This window comes from Colossoma macropomum, unplaced genomic scaffold (genome assembly GCF_904425465.1).
Source record: "Colossoma macropomum unplaced genomic scaffold, Colossoma_macropomum, whole genome shotgun sequence".
Taxonomy (NCBI): domain Eukaryota; kingdom Metazoa; phylum Chordata; class Actinopteri; order Characiformes; family Serrasalmidae; genus Colossoma; species Colossoma macropomum.
The window spans coordinates 9,021,852-9,044,235 of NW_023494806.1; the positions used below are offsets into that span (position 1 = coordinate 9,021,852).

General features: G+C 39.0%; 2 protein-coding genes across 2 annotated transcripts; one reads left to right on the plus strand and one right to left on the minus strand.

Annotated features, from left to right (window-relative positions):
* Nucleotides 1-6,265: 6,265 nt before the first annotated feature.
* purba (purine-rich element binding protein Ba) lies at nucleotides 6,266-9,366 on the minus strand. Its single transcript, XM_036598607.1, has one exon. The coding sequence runs from the start codon at nucleotides 9,356-9,358 to the stop codon at nucleotides 8,417-8,419; it is 942 nt and encodes a 313-aa protein (XP_036454500.1). The 5' UTR covers nucleotides 9,359-9,366; the 3' UTR covers nucleotides 6,266-8,416.
* A 927-nt stretch (nucleotides 9,367-10,293) lies between these two features.
* LOC118827594 (histone H2A.V) lies at nucleotides 10,294-13,887 on the plus strand. The gene is made up of 5 exons (XM_036599014.1): nucleotides 10,294-10,428; nucleotides 12,449-12,526; nucleotides 12,924-13,037; nucleotides 13,133-13,262; nucleotides 13,485-13,887. The coding sequence occupies exons 1-5, from the start codon at nucleotides 10,426-10,428 to the stop codon at nucleotides 13,544-13,546; spliced, it is 387 nt and encodes a 128-aa protein (XP_036454907.1). The 5' UTR covers nucleotides 10,294-10,425; the 3' UTR covers nucleotides 13,547-13,887.
* The last annotated feature ends 8,497 nt before the right edge of the window (nucleotides 13,888-22,384 follow it).

Consider the following 22,384-nt stretch of genomic DNA (forward strand, 5'->3'; position numbering starts at 1 on the left):
TAAACAGATTACACAGCAGTACCTTCCTTCAGCATGTACCACCGTTAATTGTGATTGACGTGTTTCTGTGCTTTCTCTGTGAATGTCTTCCGTTAGGGAGTTATCTTTTTCCTCCACATACCCAAAAAATTAGTGTGTAAGTTGTGTGTAGAAACACATAAGTATATCTTTAGCTTCCTATGGCAACATAGCAACACTGAGTCTAAATATAGGTCTCTCTCTCTCTCTCTCTCTCTCTCTGCTATGTGAGTCAAATCTTTTCTACCACACAAAATCCCCCTCTGGCGCCCCCCTGCTTCAGCTCTCATCATTTCAAATCTCTCCCTTCTTCCCTCTTTCACCTCTCCCTCTCTCCTTCTTTCATTATTTTCTCCCTCTCTTTTCTATCTGTTTCCTCTCTTTGTCTTTTTCCTCTCTCTCCTTCCCTCTTTCTTTTTCTCTCCCCACCTCACTGTTTCTCTCCGTCCACTTTCTCTTTCCGTATGTCTCTTTCCTCTTTCTCTCTTTGTCCCTTCTCTTTCTTTCTCCTTTCTTTTTTCCCTCTCTCTCTCTCTCTCTTTCATTTTTGTCCTTTTTTCTCCCTTTCTTTCTATTTGCCTTTCTCTCACTCATTATCGTTCTTTTCCCCTCTGTTTCTCCTTTTTTTCTGTCTCCATTTCTTCCTGTCTTTCTCTCTCCTTTCCTTTTTCTCTCCATCTTGCTTTCCTCTACACCCCCGTCTTTCTCTCTATCTCTCTCTCTCTCTGATCCAGAGCGCGGATTGGTGACCTTGTTGCCATGGGTAGCTTTAGATTTATATGAGCCGTAATTGGGGGACACACAGAAGCGACTCAGCAGGGAAACCTCTCTGCTCTTTCACTCGTTCCTGTGAATAAAACAGTCTCCAAGAAACGAGTAGCCCCGTGTCTCTGGGTCTTTCTTTCTTTTTGCTGATGCGGAGATTCTCATGTTTCACAGCAGAGCAGTCAGAATCAGCATCAGGCCAAGTATCTCTGCACATAGAAGAATCACTCAGTAGCTGATAATAGGATTTTTTTCACTTGTGCAGTCATATTGACTTCCATTCCTGAATGCTTCATGCAGTCACCCATTCAGACATCCGTTCCAATGAACATTCACTCAAGCACACATTCATCAATAAAAACAGTGTGCAATGTATTTTGTATAAAGCTGAGCAGCCAGAAAATAGGTAACAAATACTGGATTAAAAACTGCGGTGCATCATGGCAGTACTTATTTGCATTAACTATTCATGAGGGGAAAATGATTTGCATCAGCACATCAACATCAGTTGCTACAGCATGGTAGATTAATTTGAATTAAAGAGCTAAACTAGCTAGGACAGAATGAACTGTCCCCTATATCAGGGCATGGTAACCCAAATGTTAAGATGAGCCATTTTGTCTTTTCAACAAAAATCAAACCAAGTTGGGAGCCACAACATTTTATGTCCATTTTATTATCTTGGCTGTAAAAATCTCTCAGTATGTGCTAATGTTCTAGAAAAGGCTAAAAAAATATAAAATAAATGAAAACGCAGACTTACTTTGCTCTGCTTTAAGCTTTAGCTCAGCTATAGCTGCTTTCTCGCATCTCCAGCAGGAAACTTTTTAGTGTTTGACAGTTTCTCGCTGCAGATTAAATGTATCAGGAAACCAGCTGAAGTGCTCATGAATGGAAATAAGTCCAATTGTCTCTAAATTATCCATGTTTTTCTTAAATATTTCTCTTTGCCATTTCGTTACCTACTAGCTAGGTGAGATTGTTGTCTGTGTTGCTATGTGACCAGCAGTCTTTATGCCAACCTTCAGGATTAAAGGATGAATTAGCAGTTCTACATTAACTCCAGCTTTTAAGGCCATTTATTGTGAAAACTGTGTTGAAAGATCAGCAGAGCTTTATTTTACTGCAAAGGAGGATTATTTTATTTTTACCTAAAAATCTAGTTCTGCTGTGGAGCCGCAACAGGACAGTAAAGAGCCGCGTGTGGCTCCGGAGCAGCATGTTGCCGACTCCAGCCCTATATCATTGCTGTAAATCTAAATAGTGCTACCGCATTTTGACTCAGGCTAGTCATTGCATTTTAACTGATAGCCAATGTATATTAGCATTGAAGTTCAGTATTGAAATGCTGTAGTGTTTCATATTGTAGGTATGATTGTATTCTTTTGCACTGACCTGAGATCAACAGTGTTTTTTTTATATATTTTGAGACATAGAAGTCTTGCAAAAATGGGTGATTTGGGTGTCATGTTTTTGTGTATTAAGTATAAAGAAACTTTCCAGCATTTTTCAATCTCTAGACTCTGTAGCATATGATCAGTTGTCAAGGAGAAAAATATTGCCGTAAGGTTGGACAATATGGCAAAATACAATAATATCACAATACTTTTCATGCAGACATTTTCACTATACACAACATACATCCCAGCATAATTTTTTCCTGAGGGTTCTATATTTAATATACTATGCTGCATTAAATCCTATTAAACACGACCCAATCTGCTCGATTTTAATGAAATATGTAGTTGGTCAGCATTTTTAAGTACAAACAATATCCACAATATGCTCAGAAAAGTATATAACATAGCTTGACTTCTCATGATACAATAAAATATTGTCATATTGTCCACCCTTACCGATGCATTTCCCTGTACCATTGCCTCAATACACGTTTACTATGGAGTACAATGTAATAGAATAGATTCAGCACCTGCTTCGATTGTAAAGCCTGTTTGGAGATAAAGGTTTTCTGTTGTATTCTAAGTACAGGGTAATAACTGGCTGTGGTAACTGGCTGTAAGCTACAGGTACATCAAATAGAGATTAGGTTGAAAAAGTGGAGTATTCCTTTAAGGCTAGAATGTGTTTGATGAAAGCTGATCCTGGATCAGGCACAGCGCTACTGTAGAGCCCTGTGTAGTGAGAACCTCTGGGTCTATATCTAAATGGACGAATAAGTGACAGCTGTGCTGGTCAGTTCGTATCTTATCCTCATCTCGGCAGGAGGCCACAGGATGTGAAATAATCTCCTCTGCCACTGGCACGCTGCCCAGCACGGTATTACATGCCCTTGAACTGTCCTCTCCGCTGTAGCCTCTCCGTCAGTGGATCAGTGGAGATGCTTTGTGAGCGTGTATGTGCATTCTCCTCTAAACGTGAAAGCATCTCTGAAGAGGAGATTACACAGGCCATTGGGTTTCTGCGTCTATATTTCAAGTACATTGCAGTCCATGCATTCCAAACATTAATATATCTCAGAATATACTGCCATATTAACCAAATCTATTTTAAAATACATTTGTATCAAAATGTATGGAGAAATATGACACATAGAAATGTACCATACAAAAATAATGTATGTAAATATATGTAAATAGCCAAAATACCGTCTAATGCCGTTTACTGGTTAGAATTCCCTTTGAAATGGTTGTATGATTGATGCACTGTCACTATGCAGTTATGATTTGATATCCTGTTATTTGAAATATATTTTATGTGAGTGTCTTACTGCAAATGTCATGGTTGATGCAAAGCACAATGCCAAACACAGTAATCATCAACATTTTGTTATATCTGTAACCTGTACATACAATTACAAAAATATAGACACAAATAAATGCATTTTTAAAATATATTTAACAAATATTTTTTGGCCGTTTGCATATATTGCAAAAATATATTTGATAAATACACTGAGGATATATATAAATATTTTTCCATAAGGGTTATTCCAGTGAAGAAGAGGGATAATCATGACTTCCCAATTATATCTTCCACATAATGGAGGAGTGGAAAATGAGGGAAAATTCAATTGTTGCATATTAAAATTGTGTAACAATGTTATATTCTTGTAAGAATTGAATTTGCACATGCAACAGTTCAGATTGCAGATTCTACATCTAAGAATTTTAATATGGCAGAATTTTAATTTTATTTTTTTTTAATTACCACATGTTCAAATTCTATTCATACAATTCCTCTTCCTTAACATTTTTAACTCCTCTTATTTACTTAGCAGGCCAAGTTTGCTTAATGCTGGCTTTCATATTGGAACGGTTTCAAATAGGTCAGATTTACTACAGACGGTCATTTGCTGTTCATGAGTAAACAAATAAAGTCTTTTGCACACTGCTGAGCCTGTTTAGAGCACTGTTGTTCAGCTAGGTTACTGATGACTATACGCGTTTCATTCTTAGTCATAACTGCATTCATAATATGTTCTAATTTGGAAAAAGTAGTGTCTTAAAGGAACAGGGATGCCCTGACCCTTTCAGTCTTATTGGACTATCTAATAATTCTGTTATATTATATCAAGCTGCTCTAGTCACCATGGTTTTGACACCCTGAATCATTAAATCACAAATGACACTGAGTTACGTACATTGTTCCAACTGCACAGTGCAAACGATTCACTGAGTCATAAATCCAATTATATTAAAATTAGTTTTCCTATTCCTGGGTGGATAGTATGCAGATCTAAAACATCCGTAGCTGTGAAGGAGTATGTGATGAAGCATGTAGTAAAACTCAAGAGTCAACTGTAATTCTTGCATATCAGCATTACACTCAACTCTTGATGACTCACAAATGCAGTAAATCAAACCTTTCATCATCAGCCTCAAGCTGTCAAATGATGATGTCACTCAAAGTGCCATGCTGAAGCTGCTATTTTTGAAAAACTGTGAGCCACACTGTAATAATACATTTACAGTTGTTGCAAAGTTATTAATATAGCAGAGCGATCAGTAGAGAGCACACTGATGTTAACAAACTGTTGAATGAGTCCTTGGTCAGATTTGTCAATTCAGCATTACTTGTCTATATACAATGGAGTAAATGTACTTTCAGCTCCATTACGGTGGATCCAAAGACTAACAGGAAAAGTCATAGGTGTTTATACATACATACATCCATCATCTAAACCACTTATCCTTCTGGGTCGCGGTGGGGTGCTGGAGCCTATCCAAGCTGTCATTGGGCGGAAGGCAGGACACACCCTGGACAGGTCGCCAGTCCATCGCAGGGCAGACAAACAGACATACACATTCACACACACCCAGGGGCAATCTCAGCATGTCCAATTGGCCTGACTGCATGTTTTTGGACCGTGGGAGGAAACCAGAGTGCCCGGAGGAAACCCACGCAGACACGGGGAGAACAGGCAAACTCCACACAGAAATGACCCCAGTCGCCTGGCCAGGAATCGAACCCAGGCCATTCTTGCTGTGAGGCGACAGCGCTACCGTGCCGCCCTAGGTGCTTATAGTATTAGAGAAATTTATACACGGAAGGATTTTGTACTCTCCATTTATAAAACATCTACCACCATGTATGCCAGCAAACTGTTCTTAGTTGCAGGTAGTCATCTCACTTTTTGTTTTAGTAATTTTTAGGCTTGGCAACATCTTGCCTGAGCTAGCGCCACTTGGGGTGTGATGATGAATATAATTCTAGATACAATAAATCACGCTGATCTGTATTGTTTTGACACAAATGCCATTAATATATTAATTATGTTTTAACACTATCTATATTTTTGTACTTTTTAAAAATTTGGGGGCCTAAACTTGTGAGTATGCCATTTGTGGATGTAATTTAGAGCTTTGGTACACTTCAAATAGCACAGCAAAAGTACTCCAGGTAGGCATGTGTCTGAAAATGCAGTAGCGAACACTGGACAAAAAGTATCCAGATGCTACACATCTGCTCAAATACAGAAATCTGTGAACGCTGACCACTATTCACTGCCATAATTCACAACAGTAACAGGACTGAGGAGCTTCTGAGACTTACCAAAGCACATTAAAACACGTTTTCTTAATTAAATACAAGATGCTTGCAGAACAGTCATCAAAAGCTCAGAGTTTAGCTATGCAGTTGTAGTCTGTCCAAATGTTCCACAGTCACATACTTGTTGTACCCTGTAAGAAGCAGAATGCTATGTATGTATTCTATGCAAGTATTCTACATTGTGCATACTATGTAGTATTTAATTTGGGACACATTATTAGTCAGCCTTCTAATCCAGAGAGTACGTGTGTCAGTTGTGCTCTCTTGGACTCCCACCCACAAAGGGTAGTGACATCACTGCTTAACACTGTGGCATCTCCTACTCTAATGCACACTTAATTTACAGAAACATAAGCCCCTTTTAAAATAATTTCCGGAAATGGCCATATATAAGCCACAAACTGAGTTCAAGTAACATACTACTCCATCGTTTATGTATTTATCCCGACCCCCCAAACTCAAATGAGAGTCATTTCCTCAGCAAAGAATTTTTATTTATTGTTGAAAGGAAGTCTGTGGAGAGTTAGGTACAGCAGAACGATCTGGACTGAACAGCTGCCTTCGTCACAGGACACGGTACAGAAAAGACAGAAGTCAAAACTCAAAACAGATTCTAAAAGTAGTAGAAAATTACTATTGCTCCCCGGTGGTGTGTAGTATGGGCAAACTCTTTGCTGTGTCAAGGGCTTAAAACCAAAACCAAAAGAAAAAGGATCAAGGAAGGCTGCAGACACTGGGTCTAATAAATGTGCAAAAGTGTCACATTTTGCAATCAGGTAACACATTGCTCCTCCTTCTCTTGACAAAATAAAACTTTCGATATTAGAGCATACAGTAATCAGAACAGGTAGAAAAAAAAATAGGAACAGAGGGTGGTTGTAAACTGTAACAGGCATGCACTTTATCATGGAAAAGAGTAGTGAATTGATGATAATAGGCTGTTCTGGGAGATCATAAACATCTTGTGACTACTGAGATATAAATAATTAAAATGGCAAAAAGAATGCTGTCCTTGTGGGGGATGGAGAAAAAAAACTTAGGTCAAATTAAATTTGCTGGCAGAGAGACAGGATGCAAACTAAACTGAATTTAAAGCATCTTAAATACTGTTTCTATGTTGTCATCTGTGATTTGCTATTATTCTTATGGCCTTCCATCCATAAGGAACATAGTAAAAGTTAAGGAAAAAACAGTAAGAAATATCCCACCGGATAATTGCATCCGATTGTTTAAATAAGCCTGTTCAGGAAGCATTTATAATTGATTTTATATTCCTATATATAAATATATTTCTATATATATATATTTCTGTATATCATTTTTAAAAATAAGTCTTTACCCCTGTTGGGTGTTTTTTTTTTAGGTTAATCTCATCTCTTTTCCAGTTAATGCACGAAAGCACTCAGTATATTCAATTCAAAAACTTCTAATTTGACAATCAATCAATCAAACTCAGACTGATATTGTACTACCAGTGCTTTGCACACAAATCTCCAAAGCACTGGTCCAAAACAGGCCAATAACATTCCCTTTAAACACAATGAAACCCCAGTATCTATGCTAACCTTTGCAACTTAAAAGTGCAAAGTGGCATCAGTAATTTGTGAATCAGCATAGGTTACAGGCCAACTTGTAGGCTTTGTGTGCTTTGTCAATCCCCCCCACCATCTCTATAAGCACATTCTCCAATAATTTAGTATGTACATTCATCCCCATGACTAGTTATGAATCCTACATGTTCTTTCCTGACAAGAGAAAACCAGAGTTTAAAAAGAGAACATAAACCTCTGCTGATGCTTAAGGGAGGTGGTGAGACGTTTTCATAGCACCTTTTCTGGTTGAATTATTCCACTCTATGTGGCTTTATATACTGCAAAATGTCCAAGCCGTGGCTTGAACTGCGCCAGAGAGTCCAACTTACAACTTTGAATTCAGCAATTTGATCCAAAATGTGATAAATAACGTTACGTTAGCAGAACAAACCTCTTAAGTAACCTTTTCTATTGAATCCATATCGTTTTATCAACGCTGGTCTTGTTATGGTAAACACACCACAAGCACACTACATAATCTCTTATCTTTTTTTTTAAGAAAAAAAAACAAAGTAATACTGTACCCCCATTACGAAGCTGAAACCAGCTTCTTATTCGAATTTCCCCGTTCCACCTTAAATGGTGCAGCAGCGACTGCCGCACCATTTAAGGTGGAACGGGAAAACTCGAACAAGAAGCTGGAGGACAAGAAGCCGACTTCAGCCTCGTAGCCTCATTTGAGTTCATATACACACTAAGAACAGTTCAGAGGGGTTTTAATGGGTAAGGGAGCTTCTTTTCTCCATAACATTTAAAACCGGGTTGCACCAAAAGGATCTTCCAGACAGCTAGGCCTACTGCAGCTAACCTAGCTAGCTAGAAAAGTCGTTTAGCTAGCTAGCTAGCCAGCTCATCTACACTGATTTAAACAAGAATCTTTTTTTGTTGTTTTTATTTACGACAGTGTTTCTCAGTCATACAACTTTATTCGCCATAGTTTTAGCACTAAGGTTCGATTCGTCATGCACATTTTTATTATTATTTTCTTGCCTCACGGAGTTGTCAAAAACACAACAGACCAGCTGACTGGATCAGTCATCGTCAACGTCGTCGCCCTCCGACTCTTCTCCTCCTCTCCTTTCGTACATTTTATCCCTCTGCCTCTCCTGTATCTCCTTCATCTCTTCGGCGTAGCGGCAGAAAGCTCCCCCGAACTTGCTCCAGGCTTTGAACGGTATCGTAATGGAGTTCCTGTAGCTGGGTTTGACCTCGCTCACCCTCAGAAACACTCCGTACTTGTTGGAGCCCACGTCGAAGAAAAAGCGCTTCGAGTCCACCGTGATCGACGTGCCCTCGGGAAGCTCCCCGTAACCTCCGCCGCCGCAGCCTCCTCCGCCGACCAGCTCCTCGTCCTCGCCGCCGTAGTCGTCTATCAACTTGGCCAGCGCGTCGCGGAACTCTATTAGTCCCTGAGCCGGGAGGGCGATCGTCTGTCCGGACAGCATGCCTCCTCCGCCGGGCACGCCTCCTCCTCCGCCGACCCCAAACCCGGGCCCGCGGTTGACGGTCTGGCGGATCCTGAGGAACCTCCCACGCTGGTTCTCCTTCAGATCGAGGTAGTATTTTCTGTTTTCCCTCACCAGGAACTCGCTCTTCAAAGCCCGCCGGGGCCCGCCGTCATCGCCGCCCGAGGACTGGGCGATCTGCTCCGGGGTGCTGGGCCCCAGCTGGGCGTAGTGCTCTATGAAATCTCCCAGGTAGTCGCGAAACTCCGCGGCGACCGACATGGAAAGTGTCAGCCGACTTTTGGAGCCTCCGGCGCCGACCTCGGCGATCTTGATGAACCGGCCCTTCGCGTTCTGCTTCACGTCCAAGTAGAAGCGCTTGTTCTGTATGTCAAGGCGTTTGGAGGCCAGCTCCTGGGTCTCTTGGTCCCGCTGGAAGTGCGGAAAGCCACCGCTGCCTCCACCCCCTCCACCGCCGCTGCTTCCACCGCGCTCACTCCCACTGTCCCCATCCGCCATCTTCACCATCACCAGGAGCTGCTCCTGCGTCCTGCGCAGCTTTACCGCTCGCCCTCCTTCACGGACCGAACGGAGCACGAATTCCCTTTGTCCTATTGGATAAACGGCTGTCCATTATTCCAGCGCGCAGCTCTCGTTGGCCGATCCGTAGTAGCAATCAAACTCGTAGTCCCGCCCTCACTGTTCCCCTTCATGCACTCGAGTAGGCACACATTCCCGTCATCCCATTGGATAAGCAGCTTGTACGTTACTCCAGCAAACAGCTCTTATAGGCCAGGTCGCATGCCAATCAAACACTTTTAATCCCGCCTTCATTATGTTGTCAACCCTTGTTGTCAAGGCGATTGGTTCACTCTTCTGTCGATACAGATAAAATAACCTGGACAAAAAATAGGATCAGTACTCGCAAGACCCTTTTTCACATAGTTTAAACCTAACACCAACATTATTTATTCAATTACGTTACCTCACTGCTTCAAAAAACCCTCCTCCAGTAAAAAGGCAGTAACGACAATTCTTCAATACTTCAATTATTAAATAAATTTAGCACAAATTATATTTTGCTCCGTACACTTTTGCTACGGTTGTTTGTCTTCCTATCTCATTTTCCGTACTTCTTTTTTATTTTGTTTTCCTTGCTGTTCATATTGTTAACCAGTTCAATAAAAATATGTACATTAAACCTATAGATAGTTAAATTTAATTGATATAAGGTGGGTTTTAGTAACATCATTTGCGACCCCCCCCCCACACACACACACATGCATACAGCGAAATAAAGTTTTTGTAGTTTTTTTTTTCATTCTGTACATTTTTGCAGTTGTTTTAAGCCCCGCCTACGTGCCTGTATTTGCAAAAGCCATACATCAGTGGGGGATGGTAACGGGGTTTTTAACAAGGTGTGCTTTCATTGGTCGCACGTAAAATTCGAACCAAGAACGGCGGTGGTCATTGGCTGCCGTCTCCGCTCGGTATGCCTTGAGTATTCTCTCCGAAAGGGGCTTTATTGTTCCTCTGTGTTTGAGGCGAAATTGGTTTAGCTCCCGAATCCACATCCAAAACAACAAAACGTTAAAATGGTATGCTTTTTGTGGTGTCTTTCTATAAGTATGTTCGTTTGCCCGCGGTTCGCCGAACAGGGTTGGGTTTGCTCGCGTGCTTTTACTTTGTGTGACTGAATGCTTTTAAATGAGTAAAACACTCGGGTAGCTTAGCTGGCCCGCTGCTAAATTCACCGCTGTTGATTTCTCTCAGCCTCTGAAAACGGCACCGTTTATTTTAAGTCCGTGTTTAAACGTTTTGCGACTATCCGTCGATAATCATGGGTCATTTAAAAACCTGCTCGATGTTAAATCCATTCGTTGAAATTAGACCGAAAGAGCTAACGTGGCTCTATCCGAAGCTGCAGATTAGTACGGCTAACGAAATTCGACTATTCCCGTTCCACCTTAAATGGTGCGGCAGTTACGTTCTGTCACCTCAGGCTCCAGATGTAACTGCTGCACCACTTAAGGTGGAACGGGAAAATTCGAACAAGACGCTGGCGAATAGGAAGCCAACTCTAGTCTCGTGTACGGGTAACGTTAGATGGTTGGCTACAAAGAGGATGTAGCTAATCTCGGTGTACGTAAACGCTGCAAACTTTGTCTTTTTTCCTGAAAGATAACTAACCGCTGTGCCGGTCACCGGGTCTGTTTACACATCCTTGTTGTCTTCAATTCCGAATAAATACGATTTTAAATATTTGCACAGCCCTTCAACTTCTCTCCTGTTTTGGTTTCTGTTGTGTTGGACGCTAGCTAGCTTTTCTGAGCGGGAGTTGGAGGTTAACCGCAGCCTGCTAGTTAGTTATTTCATTCATTGGGAGCCAGGAAGCTGCCCGAGAATTCAGTCCGCTCTTCGTACTTATTTTAAAGGGCTGCGTACCAACATGTCTTCATAAATGGTAAAAATAAACACATTTCCAGTTACTTTTGTTTATTCACGATCGTTAAGTTACCAAAAGAAAAACACTAAGCGAGTAATTCCAAGCTCACTCGGCGGGAAAGGGGAGTGCGAATGATAAACAGGAAGTGCCTGCTAGCTAGATAGACTGAACATACCTTTCACCTTCGCCTGCGTTAAAGGGGAATTCCACCTATTTTTCAGTTTTTTTACGTAATTCCGTTGTTGCGATGTAAAGTCATTCAGAGTGGTTCGATATGAATGGTCTGTTGAAGAGAAAGTTACAGACTCCGATTTCTTAGATTTCTTTAGCTACATTGGTGGTGATGGGAACCAGGGTCGCCATGGCTACAACGCAAGTGTAGCTGTTTTATTTACTATCGAAAACCATCAGTGAGCCTACACGTGTCTGTGTTTTTATATGTAACGATGATGTTAGTGGAAAATCTGGAAAAAAAACATTTTCTTTGGGGACTATTTTGCCTTATAATGCCCTGCTTGTACCCCTCCACCATGAATGGATTAAAATAAATGGATTAACAAGACGTTTTAGGCCGGAACTTTAACACAAAACGATTGTAAAACGATATTCCATGCATCAAGCAGCGTATTTATAACCATTAAACGCACTGAACTCATTGAGCTTTTCAGCCGTCTGTTTCCTATCACTACCACTGTGAACAATTCGGACTCAGTAAGTTTCTCTAGAATGAAGCATTTCACACCAAAAAACTCTGAATGACTTTGTTTGCATCTGAACCTTTTAATTATGTAGAAATTTTGAGAAATTGGTGGAGTTCCCCTTTAACTAATTAATGTCAAAATGTGAAATTTTACATTTACTTTGGTCTGTATGTTCTCTGAGCTTGCCTGAGAACAAATCTGAAGATTTTTCACATTGATCAAATCTTATCATTAAAAAGTTTTTTTTTTTTTTAATGACAGTTTATGGTATTCATTATGTTGGTCTGTAAGACTACTGATTCATTCAGGCTATAGCTATATAAAATGTAATCTCTTTAGATCAGTCAAAACAGTTTGGCATTTTCCTCACCAAAGAAAACTTAATTGTTGGACTTGAATCTTAAAATAACTCGTACATTGTTCTGGGAGTTTTATTGCATTTTCATTCAACATTTTTACTTTGTGTTCTAGGCCGGTGGCAAGGCAGGAAAAGACAGCGGCAAAGCCAAGGCGAAAGCAGTGTCTCGCTCACAGAGGGCTGGACTTCAGGTAAGCTTTCATAGTCCTTTATAAGTGCAAGGGATATCATTGCGATAATGTAGTTTCCCATAACTCTTCAAGTGACTCCATGCTCAAAAGTGTCATGAATCACTGGTTGGAAAGTAGGTTTGTAAGGGGTGGTACGGTTGTTTTAATGTCACTTTGTGGCCACTTTGCACTTATTTTTATTATGATTTATAATTTTTTCTAATGATGTGCCATTTACCATAGTAAAGGAATAGATAATAATGTAGTCACATTAACAAACATTACTAGCTGTGGAAATTCCTTTGTTGTCATTCATTCTTTCACTTATTCATTGAGTTAATAAAATGCATCGGGTGCACTTTAAAGGTTTGGATCTTGCATGGTAGTTAGTACGTTTGTTCTTTGCTTCTGTTTGTAGTTTCCTGTGGGTCGTATCCACAGGCATTTGAAGACCCGTACTACCAGCCATGGGCGTGTGGGGGCTACAGCAGCGGTGTACAGTGCTGCCATCCTTGAATATCTTACAGCTGAGGTAAATGTCGCTACTCCTCAAAATCAGTGTTTGTCAAAATATCGTAAAACCTGAATGCTGTCCATAAATGATTGACAGTAGTGATCGTTCCTTAGGTGCTGGAGTTGGCAGGAAATGCCTCCAAAGATTTGAAGGTGAAGCGTATCACTCCTCGCCATCTACAGCTGGCCATCCGTGGTGACGAGGAGTTGGATTCCCTCATCAAGGCTACCATCGCTGGTGGTGGTGAGTTGGGACTCTTTTAAATACTTGCATTCAGAGTAGTATTACAGAGCGTTCATATACATGTAGTGTTTCACATTCTGTGCAAGTTAATGCAATGAGAAGTAACTGGGCTGGACTGAACACCATTTATCTCAGACTTAAGTCTCTTAAGTCTTGTCCAAGGTGTAAGATACTGGCACGTTTTCTGTTGGGTAGAGAAAAATGTTTGTTTTGTTTCTGCAGGTGTGATCCCTCACATCCACAAGTCTCTGATTGGCAAGAAGGGCCAGCAGAAGACTGCATAATCACCATCATCGTTGCCGTGGTGACCTAGACTCAAGGATTCACGTTTGGACTGTGACCAGATCAGCTTGTGTTCATTTATTCATCCGTTTTTGTTTTATTTTACTTTTCCTTTTTTATTTTTAAATTAATATTAATGTTGTACTAGCTAACCACAAGTGATGTTAGATTGTGTTCTTGTTCTCCACAAAATTAGTTTAAAAACTGATCCCTCCGCCCCTCAAAGCTATTTTAGAGAGACTTGCAGGAATTGTGATCATCCTGTTGTGAAAGTGAATTTGTTTATTTGATTGGCCAGAGTTATGGAAGTGTTTTATACTGAAAAATGGGACTGATAAAAAAAAAGTTTTTTACAAAACTGCTTCTTGTCATGTTTAATTTAATTCCTGTTTTTCTACAGTGCTGCTAATCTGCATTCTTTCTGTGCAAAAATCCAGAGGATGAATGATGGTTATGGTGGGTCAGCTCTTACCATCATTAATGCATTTGCTCAGGTTTCAACAAAGAGTGTTAACTTGCAGGCCACCTCTGTTCCTGGAGGGCTGGAGTTCAGTATGGTTTTGTAAATTTACCTGCCTAAACACCTGGGTCATTCTATGGAAACATCCATTTTTGTGTCCCAGCATTTACAGATATATTACACTTGAAAAACCTTAAAATAAAACAATACATTATTTTAACAATTACACCTTCTTGAGCCGTCAATTTAGCAATATTGGTTTTTAAATCAATTATACAGAGTTCAAAGCACCACAGAAGTGCTTGTCCCCACAGTCGTGTGTAAAGGGTGAGTGCCATATTTTGAGGTAAAAAACTTCCTGGGATTTTAACTGCAATAATTTATACATGACTGTGAAATATGTGATTTAAATAACAAAAAAAACCATGCCAAATAAATACTATAACATATATAATGAAAGTTATGGTCCCCAGGAGTCGTGTCACTGATGTTACTGTGTAAAAATCTCTTTATTTCTAAATTACAAAATCACACTGATGACATCATTTGACTTCCTTTTACCTATTTTCTGAAGATCTATGAAGAAAAGCATGTGGTAAGTCCACTGTGTCTTCAGTTATTAGAAATTTTCTTACACTCAATATCTTGATATAAGCAACAAGCAAAGAGTTTAATTCAAGCTCTGTATTTAGCATGAGAAATACAGAAAACACTCAGTTCTTTGTTGTAACTGTATCAAATGTTCAAAATACGAAAGTGCATTATTTAAAAAATGTTCTTGTTTTCAAAATGGAGAATTTAGGATTGCTTTTAACGAGCCACTGTGAGACAGATCAGGTTAACTTTTAATATCAGCCTTTTCAGTTCTAAACATAGATAAACTGTTGAATAAACCCACATAACCAAAGATCCTTGCCACAAGACCTTCCACTGGTCAGCTAGTGATAGTTGAGGTAACATCAGTTATATCAACAATTCAGTTAACTGCCAGATCTGGTACCACAAACTGGGTTCAAGTCTGGAGATGAAGGCCTCTGGCAAAACAACAAGCTTGTTTTTCAGTTACTCCATTTTTGTTGATGTTTTGGAAAATGTCTCTCTGGGTTTATGTGCTTTGGGTACATTCTTGTGCTGAGACTAATTAGGCTTTAATGGATGCTGAAGAAACCTTGAGGATAATTTCTTAAACAGGTTAAAAGTGGAAACGGTTTTTCGGTTTGTTTACTTTGTTTCTCTCCAGGTTCATTTACTAATTTCTTTTTTTGTACCTTTTTGTGCAACACTCAGAGTACGTTCAGCATCTGAGTGGAAGTGTTCACTTCAGTGGTCATTCTGATCCTGTCCGACTGACCTGGCTATTTGTTTTAATAAACTGCAAAACAGTGGACAACAACACTGCTAAGTGCCACAGGCTTACTCATTATGTGTTTCTGATGAAGGAACAGCATGCATAAAGCATTCAGAAGGTCATTTTCCAGGGATACGTGAACTGGAGGGAAAATTACGGGAACTGCATGGCAGCTGAGAGCTGGTGGTCCGGTTTTGCCATGACAGATTACTTGTGTGTGTGAGCTTGGTGTTATGGACCATCACTAAGTGATATTCTGTTACTGAGTAAACAGAAGATACATGTAGGAATAATCAGTCAGCTACTAGTTATGGCTGTTTATATGTTTATGTTGTCAACCCATTTGTTCAGCCTATCTATTTCACTGAACAGAAATCTGTTTAAAGTCAAAATATTTTCTCAATATCAAAGGGGAATTCCACCAATTTTTCAAATTTTCAGCAAATTTCAGTCACTGAGATGTAAAGTCATTCAGATTACCTCAATGTGAAATGGTTAACTGTAAAGAAACTTACAGTTTCTTACAAACTTAAAGTTTTTTGGGGGGCTATTTTACAACATCCTGCATATGCCTCTCTGTCATGAATGGATAATAAAATATATAATTAGGCCAAAACCTCTCAACACTATTATAAAACAATGTTTCAGGGATCGTGTAGCATATTCATAACAGTTTCATGTAATAGCTTAAGTTGTGAGGCAGATTTTAAAAGCAATAAATGCATCAGACGCCTGGTTCCTATCAGCACCAATGTGATCAATTCTGACTCTTTTTGCGTTGAAGTGGATGTGTTAGAATCAGAAAACACTAGAACCGTCAACACTAAAAGAACCATTTTAATGCATAAATGGATTTTTGCATGACTAAGTGGTTCTTCTGTGTGATGCAAAACCATAATTAATGATTCTTTAAAGAACCTTTTTAAAATGGTTCTATTAGCATTAACACAGGTTCAGCCATTATTACAATTCAAATAATTTTTTACTATACACAACCATTTTCACTAAGAGTGGTATAGAGTCATTTATAACGTTAGTTATATTATGTTAATTAGAATAACAGCAAAGGCCAGAATTAGTCCAAATTTCTTTACTAATGTTTAGCAATGTTTAGTTAACTGGGAAATCCTAATTTGATTGTTATCTATAACCGTTTAATTTTAACTGATTTGCACAAACTGCGGAAATCTGCACAATTTTTAAATATGTTTTAATCATTTTAAGCCAAGGGAGAAAAAAACAAGTGAGGTTTAAACCAATTAAAACACGGGGTGGGAGGAGCTGGATCAGGTCTGGCTCCGCCCCCTGAAGCGTACGTTGTGTCGCGCGAGCAGCTTTGGATGTGACCGTTAAAAGCCACAAGCCACAGCTGCGGACGTTGTAAGCTACCGTTAGGCGCCAATGCCGCATGTTGTTATGTTAAATCTCGTCAAAATGTCTGTCTTACATTCGTTACTGAGACGACGGTGTTGTGTGCTTGTCGACACCGGAAATTTCAGTACAGAAAAACCGAAGACTTGGCAGCACCGAAAGCACAATTGTCTCGATCTGTCTCATAAATCTGTAAATGTTATATGAGAAAATAAACCACACACAATGGCATTTTCACTAATCATTACCCTGCAGTCTCGCCTGTGAGCGGCTCTTTAAAGGAGCGGATTTTCGTAAAAACACCGAAAAAATAAAACTACAGCTGAGTTCTGTTTTCGTAGCCACTCGGCGCATTCAGATAAGCAGCAGCACAGTCAGCACAGCACTGACGTTTTACCGCCTCCTAGCGGCCAGTCGCCGCATAATTCTAGTTCTGTGAGGATGCAAACACACTAAAGACAGTCGCAAGCAGCGATGTAGGAGTTTCAGGGACGAAGGAGCCAAGTGGGGCACATGGACAACGGTGTAATGTTTGGTGAGAAGGGTCTAAATAACTGCAGAGCCGCAGACCCGCGCTCTCAGACCCGGGTATGATCTTACATACTGGTCGAGAGACTCAGTACAGTGGCTACGTTACGCACTATGGCTGAGTCCCAAATGGCTGCGTAACGTAGCCACTGTACTGATACCCTTGTAGGAACCCTTAAACACTATGGCTCCGTATGAGTCCCAGATGGCTCCGTACTCCCTACATAGTGTGCTAGGTGAGTTATGAAAGTTCGGACTTATGCACAAAAGCAATGCATTATATATCTTGTAGGGAACTGTGCACATAGAGCTGAATCTCAAATGGCTCTTTGTTAGACGTATTGTTCACTGTTTGGGTGCCGGAGTCACTATTTTAAGACCTACGTAGTGCACTAGATTGGCTGTGTGAACCAGCGGCCAATCAGTAATGATTTACACCCGATCATGCTGAACGGCAGCCTGCAGCATCAAAATAGACTTGTAGTACTGAAAGAACCAAAAATGGTACTATACATACAAATAGTTTCTCTGTTTAAAATGGTCTATCTAATCTAACACTCTCTGTCTATTAATATCCATTAATAACTTAGAACAGCGTTTACAGCTATCAGAAGTAGATAACACAGTACTGCCAGGGTGATCATCACATACACAAAACGAATAAAATATGGGAAAACTGAGAGGAAACTAAAATAACTGAAATAAACAGATAATTTAACCAAGAAAAGTCTTTATAAATGTTGTAAGATGCCAGCAAAAGAACAGTTTTAACAGCTTTTGGATTTTTTAAAGTAACAGTAGTATTTTTATACAGCTTCATACAGCTATTATAAAGCTTTCATTTAAATAAGGAGAAATTTCTTACTTAAATGAAATTTAAATAATTTGTAAATTTGCATTTGTGAATTTGACATTTTGCTAGAAAAAAAAAGATTTAAAACATAATACATGCAAAGTTTGTCCGTTTCATAATCATGAAATCCAAACAGTGCTTGTTGAAAGTGAACATAAAACCCACAAATGCTGCACAAATGCTAGTTTTAATTGAGTTTAGAAGATCAGAGTTTCTCTGTGTGGCTGCAGAACCAAAATAAATGAAGGGCTATTTTATCACAGACCTTCACAAAAAGTACATTTGGTATTATTAGGCCTCATTCACCAACTGTTCTCAAGAAGAAATTTCTTTCTAAAACCCACTTATGCAGTTTTCACAAAGATTGTCATTCACCAGTGTTTTCTTATCTTCTGTGGTTTAAGAACTCGTCATGAATCTGATGTAGACTTTTCCTTAGGGCCTTTCTCAAGAACAAATTTAGGAAACTTAAGAAGATGCTGGTGAATGAGGCCCATTGTCTTTTTAAATTCTCTGATAAAGCTTTCTATTGGGGTAAAATCTATGAATTAACCTGAAAGACACTTCCCTCACTTTATTGTATAAAGGTTTCAACCAACCTTTTCCAATTTAAGACAACATAAGGGGACTGTAACAGTATTCCTCTGAAACAAGTTCATGGTTGTTTTGTTCTTCTTACGCAGGCTGGGTGAAAAGAATATTCATCCAACATCCAAAGAACCAGGATCCATATTTAAACCAACAGCAGCTGAATCAGGTTATTGACCTTGCAGAAGCGTGACAGCACCTGAAGGTATGGCGTCAAACATTACAGCAAACTCTTTTGGAGTAACAGTTATTTTGTATTTTGCCAAAAAAAAGCATCAACCATGCTAGAAACACTTTTTTTTTAACTTAACTTAATAGCGATTTTATTAATGTCATAATTACACATTAAAAGAAATGCAGAACCACCTATTCTGAAGAAAATATGGTAAAGGATGAGATTTCAAATAGAAAAGGGACTCTTAAGAAATTGTTTAAGCCAGTTTATTTTACAGGTGTAGATAAGCTTTGAGAAATCCAGGAAATTCAAGCCTTCACTTGTGTTTGTGTTCATCATAACAGATCTCTTAATATAATGAACTTTATTTTCCTGTGAAAACTGGTTATGCTATGTCCACCTGTTTTGAGTCAGAGTGTTAGTCGTTGGATAGATGACTGTGTGAGAACTTTTGAGCCGTTTGAAAAGTCATGTTCATGTTTTGTCACCCTCTGCTGGCTAAAGTGTGCTAAAGTTTGTAATCTGGCTCAGAGCAGCATAGCACGCAGGATAGTGAGGCTTGGAGAGGGAGTGTGCATGAGTGTGAGCTGTGTTCATACACTTACTTCCTAAGGAAGTGCTGAGGATGTAGAGTTACTGCCCACTTAAGGTTTTTGGTGTGTGGTACTCATGTTGTAATGAAATATCAGGATATATTGATAACTGTTAAATATGAGTGGTTTGAGAAATTTGTGAATTTGTGAAAGTTGTGAATTTTTCAGTTGCGGCTTCATTATATAATTCAGATGTAAACAGAGTCTCTCAGAGTGCACTCTTAGAAAAAAATGTTTGAAGCTGTCACTGGGGCAGTACAACTCTTCTCACTGTGGTGGTGCCTTCAAGGGTTACATCTTAGTACCTTTAGTCAGGGAACATAATTCATAATCCACTGAAATCATATTTTCTAAGTTGTATTGATTCCACACACCCCGTCTCGTCTCCAGGCTTTTTAGTTTATTGTTCTGTTTTAAAATATTAGGTTATGAAAAATGAAAAAGGTACAAATATGAGCGAACATTTACATTGTTTGTGCCTTAATGACCGAAAAATGTACCTGCACAGCACCTTTATTTCTAACAGTGTGGTTTAAAATAAGTGGTGCACTGTAACTAAACTTAGAAAGTCAGAAATTGTTCACAGTGGTGGTGATAGGAACCAGACGTCTAACCAGATCAGATATCTAAAAGCTGAAATCACCGAAATCACTGAAATCAGTGAAAGTTGCATGCACTGGTTATAAACACATTCCCTGATGCTTGAGACCTTGTTTAATGACAGATGGCCTAAAATGCATTTTTTTTAAAAATACATCGAGTTTTAGATCTACTACTATTTTACCATCATCAAAATTACATATAAAAGCTCAGAAGACCAGATATTTTGTGACTATTAAAATTCAGACTTGCGAGTGGTTTGAGAAATTTGTGAAGATTAAGGCTGTGTTTTGAGAACAACAATTTTTTCCCCCTCAAACTCAAACAAGTGGACAGAGCTTAAAGTTCCAGGGAACACAGAGTAAAATATAAAAATATTTGTATGATTTAAAACTTGAGTGTTATATTAAACATCTGGCAAAGCTTAATAATAAAAGATATAATATGATAAAACACAGCTTAAAAACCACTGATCAGACCTATCTGTGTGGGTGTGGCTAATGAGCAGTTTGATTGACAGCTCTCTGCCCAACACTCTCCACCTGCTCTGCCACTCATACAGAACTGAAATCATTATCCAGCTTTTATGTGACTGGACAAAAAATGTCATGGACAAAGCAACACATGAATGAAGGAATGGACAAACGAACAATGTTCATGTGTGGATAAACGAATGACTGGGCGACAGGCAGCTACAGACAGGTCGTCTGGCTTGCTAGATTTTGGTTATGCTGGGTTAACTTTAGCTTGCTCAGTTTCTCTGACTCTGAAACTGTTTTGTATGGGCGGGCATCAGCTTTGTGATTGGTCTTGAGAATGCTTACAGAAGCATTATCCAAGATTAGGAGGCCTAGTTTACATCAAGAGGAGAGAAATATGGTGAGTTCATTGGTCATTGGAACATTAGTCAAGGGGTAGACTTGGTGAATGTTTACTGTAAGATTAACCTAATTAAAAAGAAAGCACAGATTTGGGTTCCCTGGGTCTTTAATGGTCCCACATAGAACATTGATTCCGTTTTTTTCAGACCAAGTACATGTTTTTAAGTACTTGCTGATTCCAGTACCATACTGGGTAACCTGCTTACTATTAAATAGTTGTTAGTGTAAATGAGCGCAATGTACCTGAACAGTTAAATCATTAAAATCTATCTGATTTTAAATGAAGTGCAGTAGTTTACCTTGAATCGAGTAGCGCTGCAGTGGAGACGAGCAGGTTTTCTTCCACATTAGAAAAGCACTTCTGTACAGCTGTAAATGAAGAGACTTACATGCTCACACTTTATGAAAACACTGATTGAAATGCTACGTGAAATGCAGTTTTTATTTCACATTTCTGGACTGTATATATATATATATATATATATATATACATATATTTCTTTATTTAAATTACAAACCGAAAGTGGGTGTGGCTTAACCAAGAAATGGGTGTGAGGTTCTGGACATGGGTAAATTTACATGCTTTCAGAGTGTAATATAGATAGCCAATCACCAGTCTAGATTTTGGAATAAGCCTATAAGCTTATTGGCTCACTGCTCACTACTCACTGTTGGCTCGCTACTCACTATTGACTACTTAAGTATTGGTTAATTTGGTATTTACTGATGTGGAATTTTTTCGGTGCCCTGTATTATTGAAGTAACTTGGTCAATACCATAAAACACTCACATTACATTGTTGCTCTACAGTGCTTACTGATTCCAGTGAATATTTCTTACTGTCCAAATTACAAATTGTCAATTTAAACCTCAGATCTCAGTTTTTATTGTTTATTATTTTTACAAAGTTTGAAAATGTTAGCTGTCCTTTACAATGTGTGAAATTTTCAGAATGAATGGCACAATAGAAATTCTCCAAAATGACTTGAAAAAAAGCTTATTCTACTAACTTCCATTCAAAGTTAAGATTTTTCCTTCTCCTGTTTGGAGATATGAGGTTTTGTCACAAAAGCAAAACGCAAACTTGCTAAAGTTACACAATCAAATGGGCATAATATCATAAGCAGTCAGGCTTATGGTGATGTGAGTGTCTTAAGCTTTTTAATGCTCTTTTTCTTAATGCTTACCATTTTTCAGTGCTTCACCTTTCAGGCCCTATTAAAATTACTTCAGACAGATGGTCCAAGGGGAAAAAAAGTTTAATTACAGAATCAGTAGATGCTTGCTGTGTCCTGAATTACAGAGTAGACTGCATTGGTTATCCATCAGTGAAATAATGGAACATGGTAAACAATTATAATGTAATTATGCGTTATTTTCAGGGTTTGTACTCTCTAACATTGAAACTTTATGTACATACATTTATTGAATAAAAAACATTTT

Coding starts and splice junctions, on each gene's coding strand:
- purba (XM_036598607.1), bottom strand. CDS start 9,358: ATGGTGAAGATGGCGGATGGGGACAGTGGGAGTGAGCGCGGTGGAAGC.
- LOC118827594 (XM_036599014.1), top strand. Junction 12,527..12,923: donor CACAGAGGGCTGGACTTCAG/GTAAGCTTTCAT, acceptor TTCTGTTTGTAG/TTTCCTGTGGGTCGTATCCA. Junction 13,263..13,484: donor GGCTACCATCGCTGGTGGTG/GTGAGTTGGGAC, acceptor TTGTTTCTGCAG/GTGTGATCCCTCACATCCAC.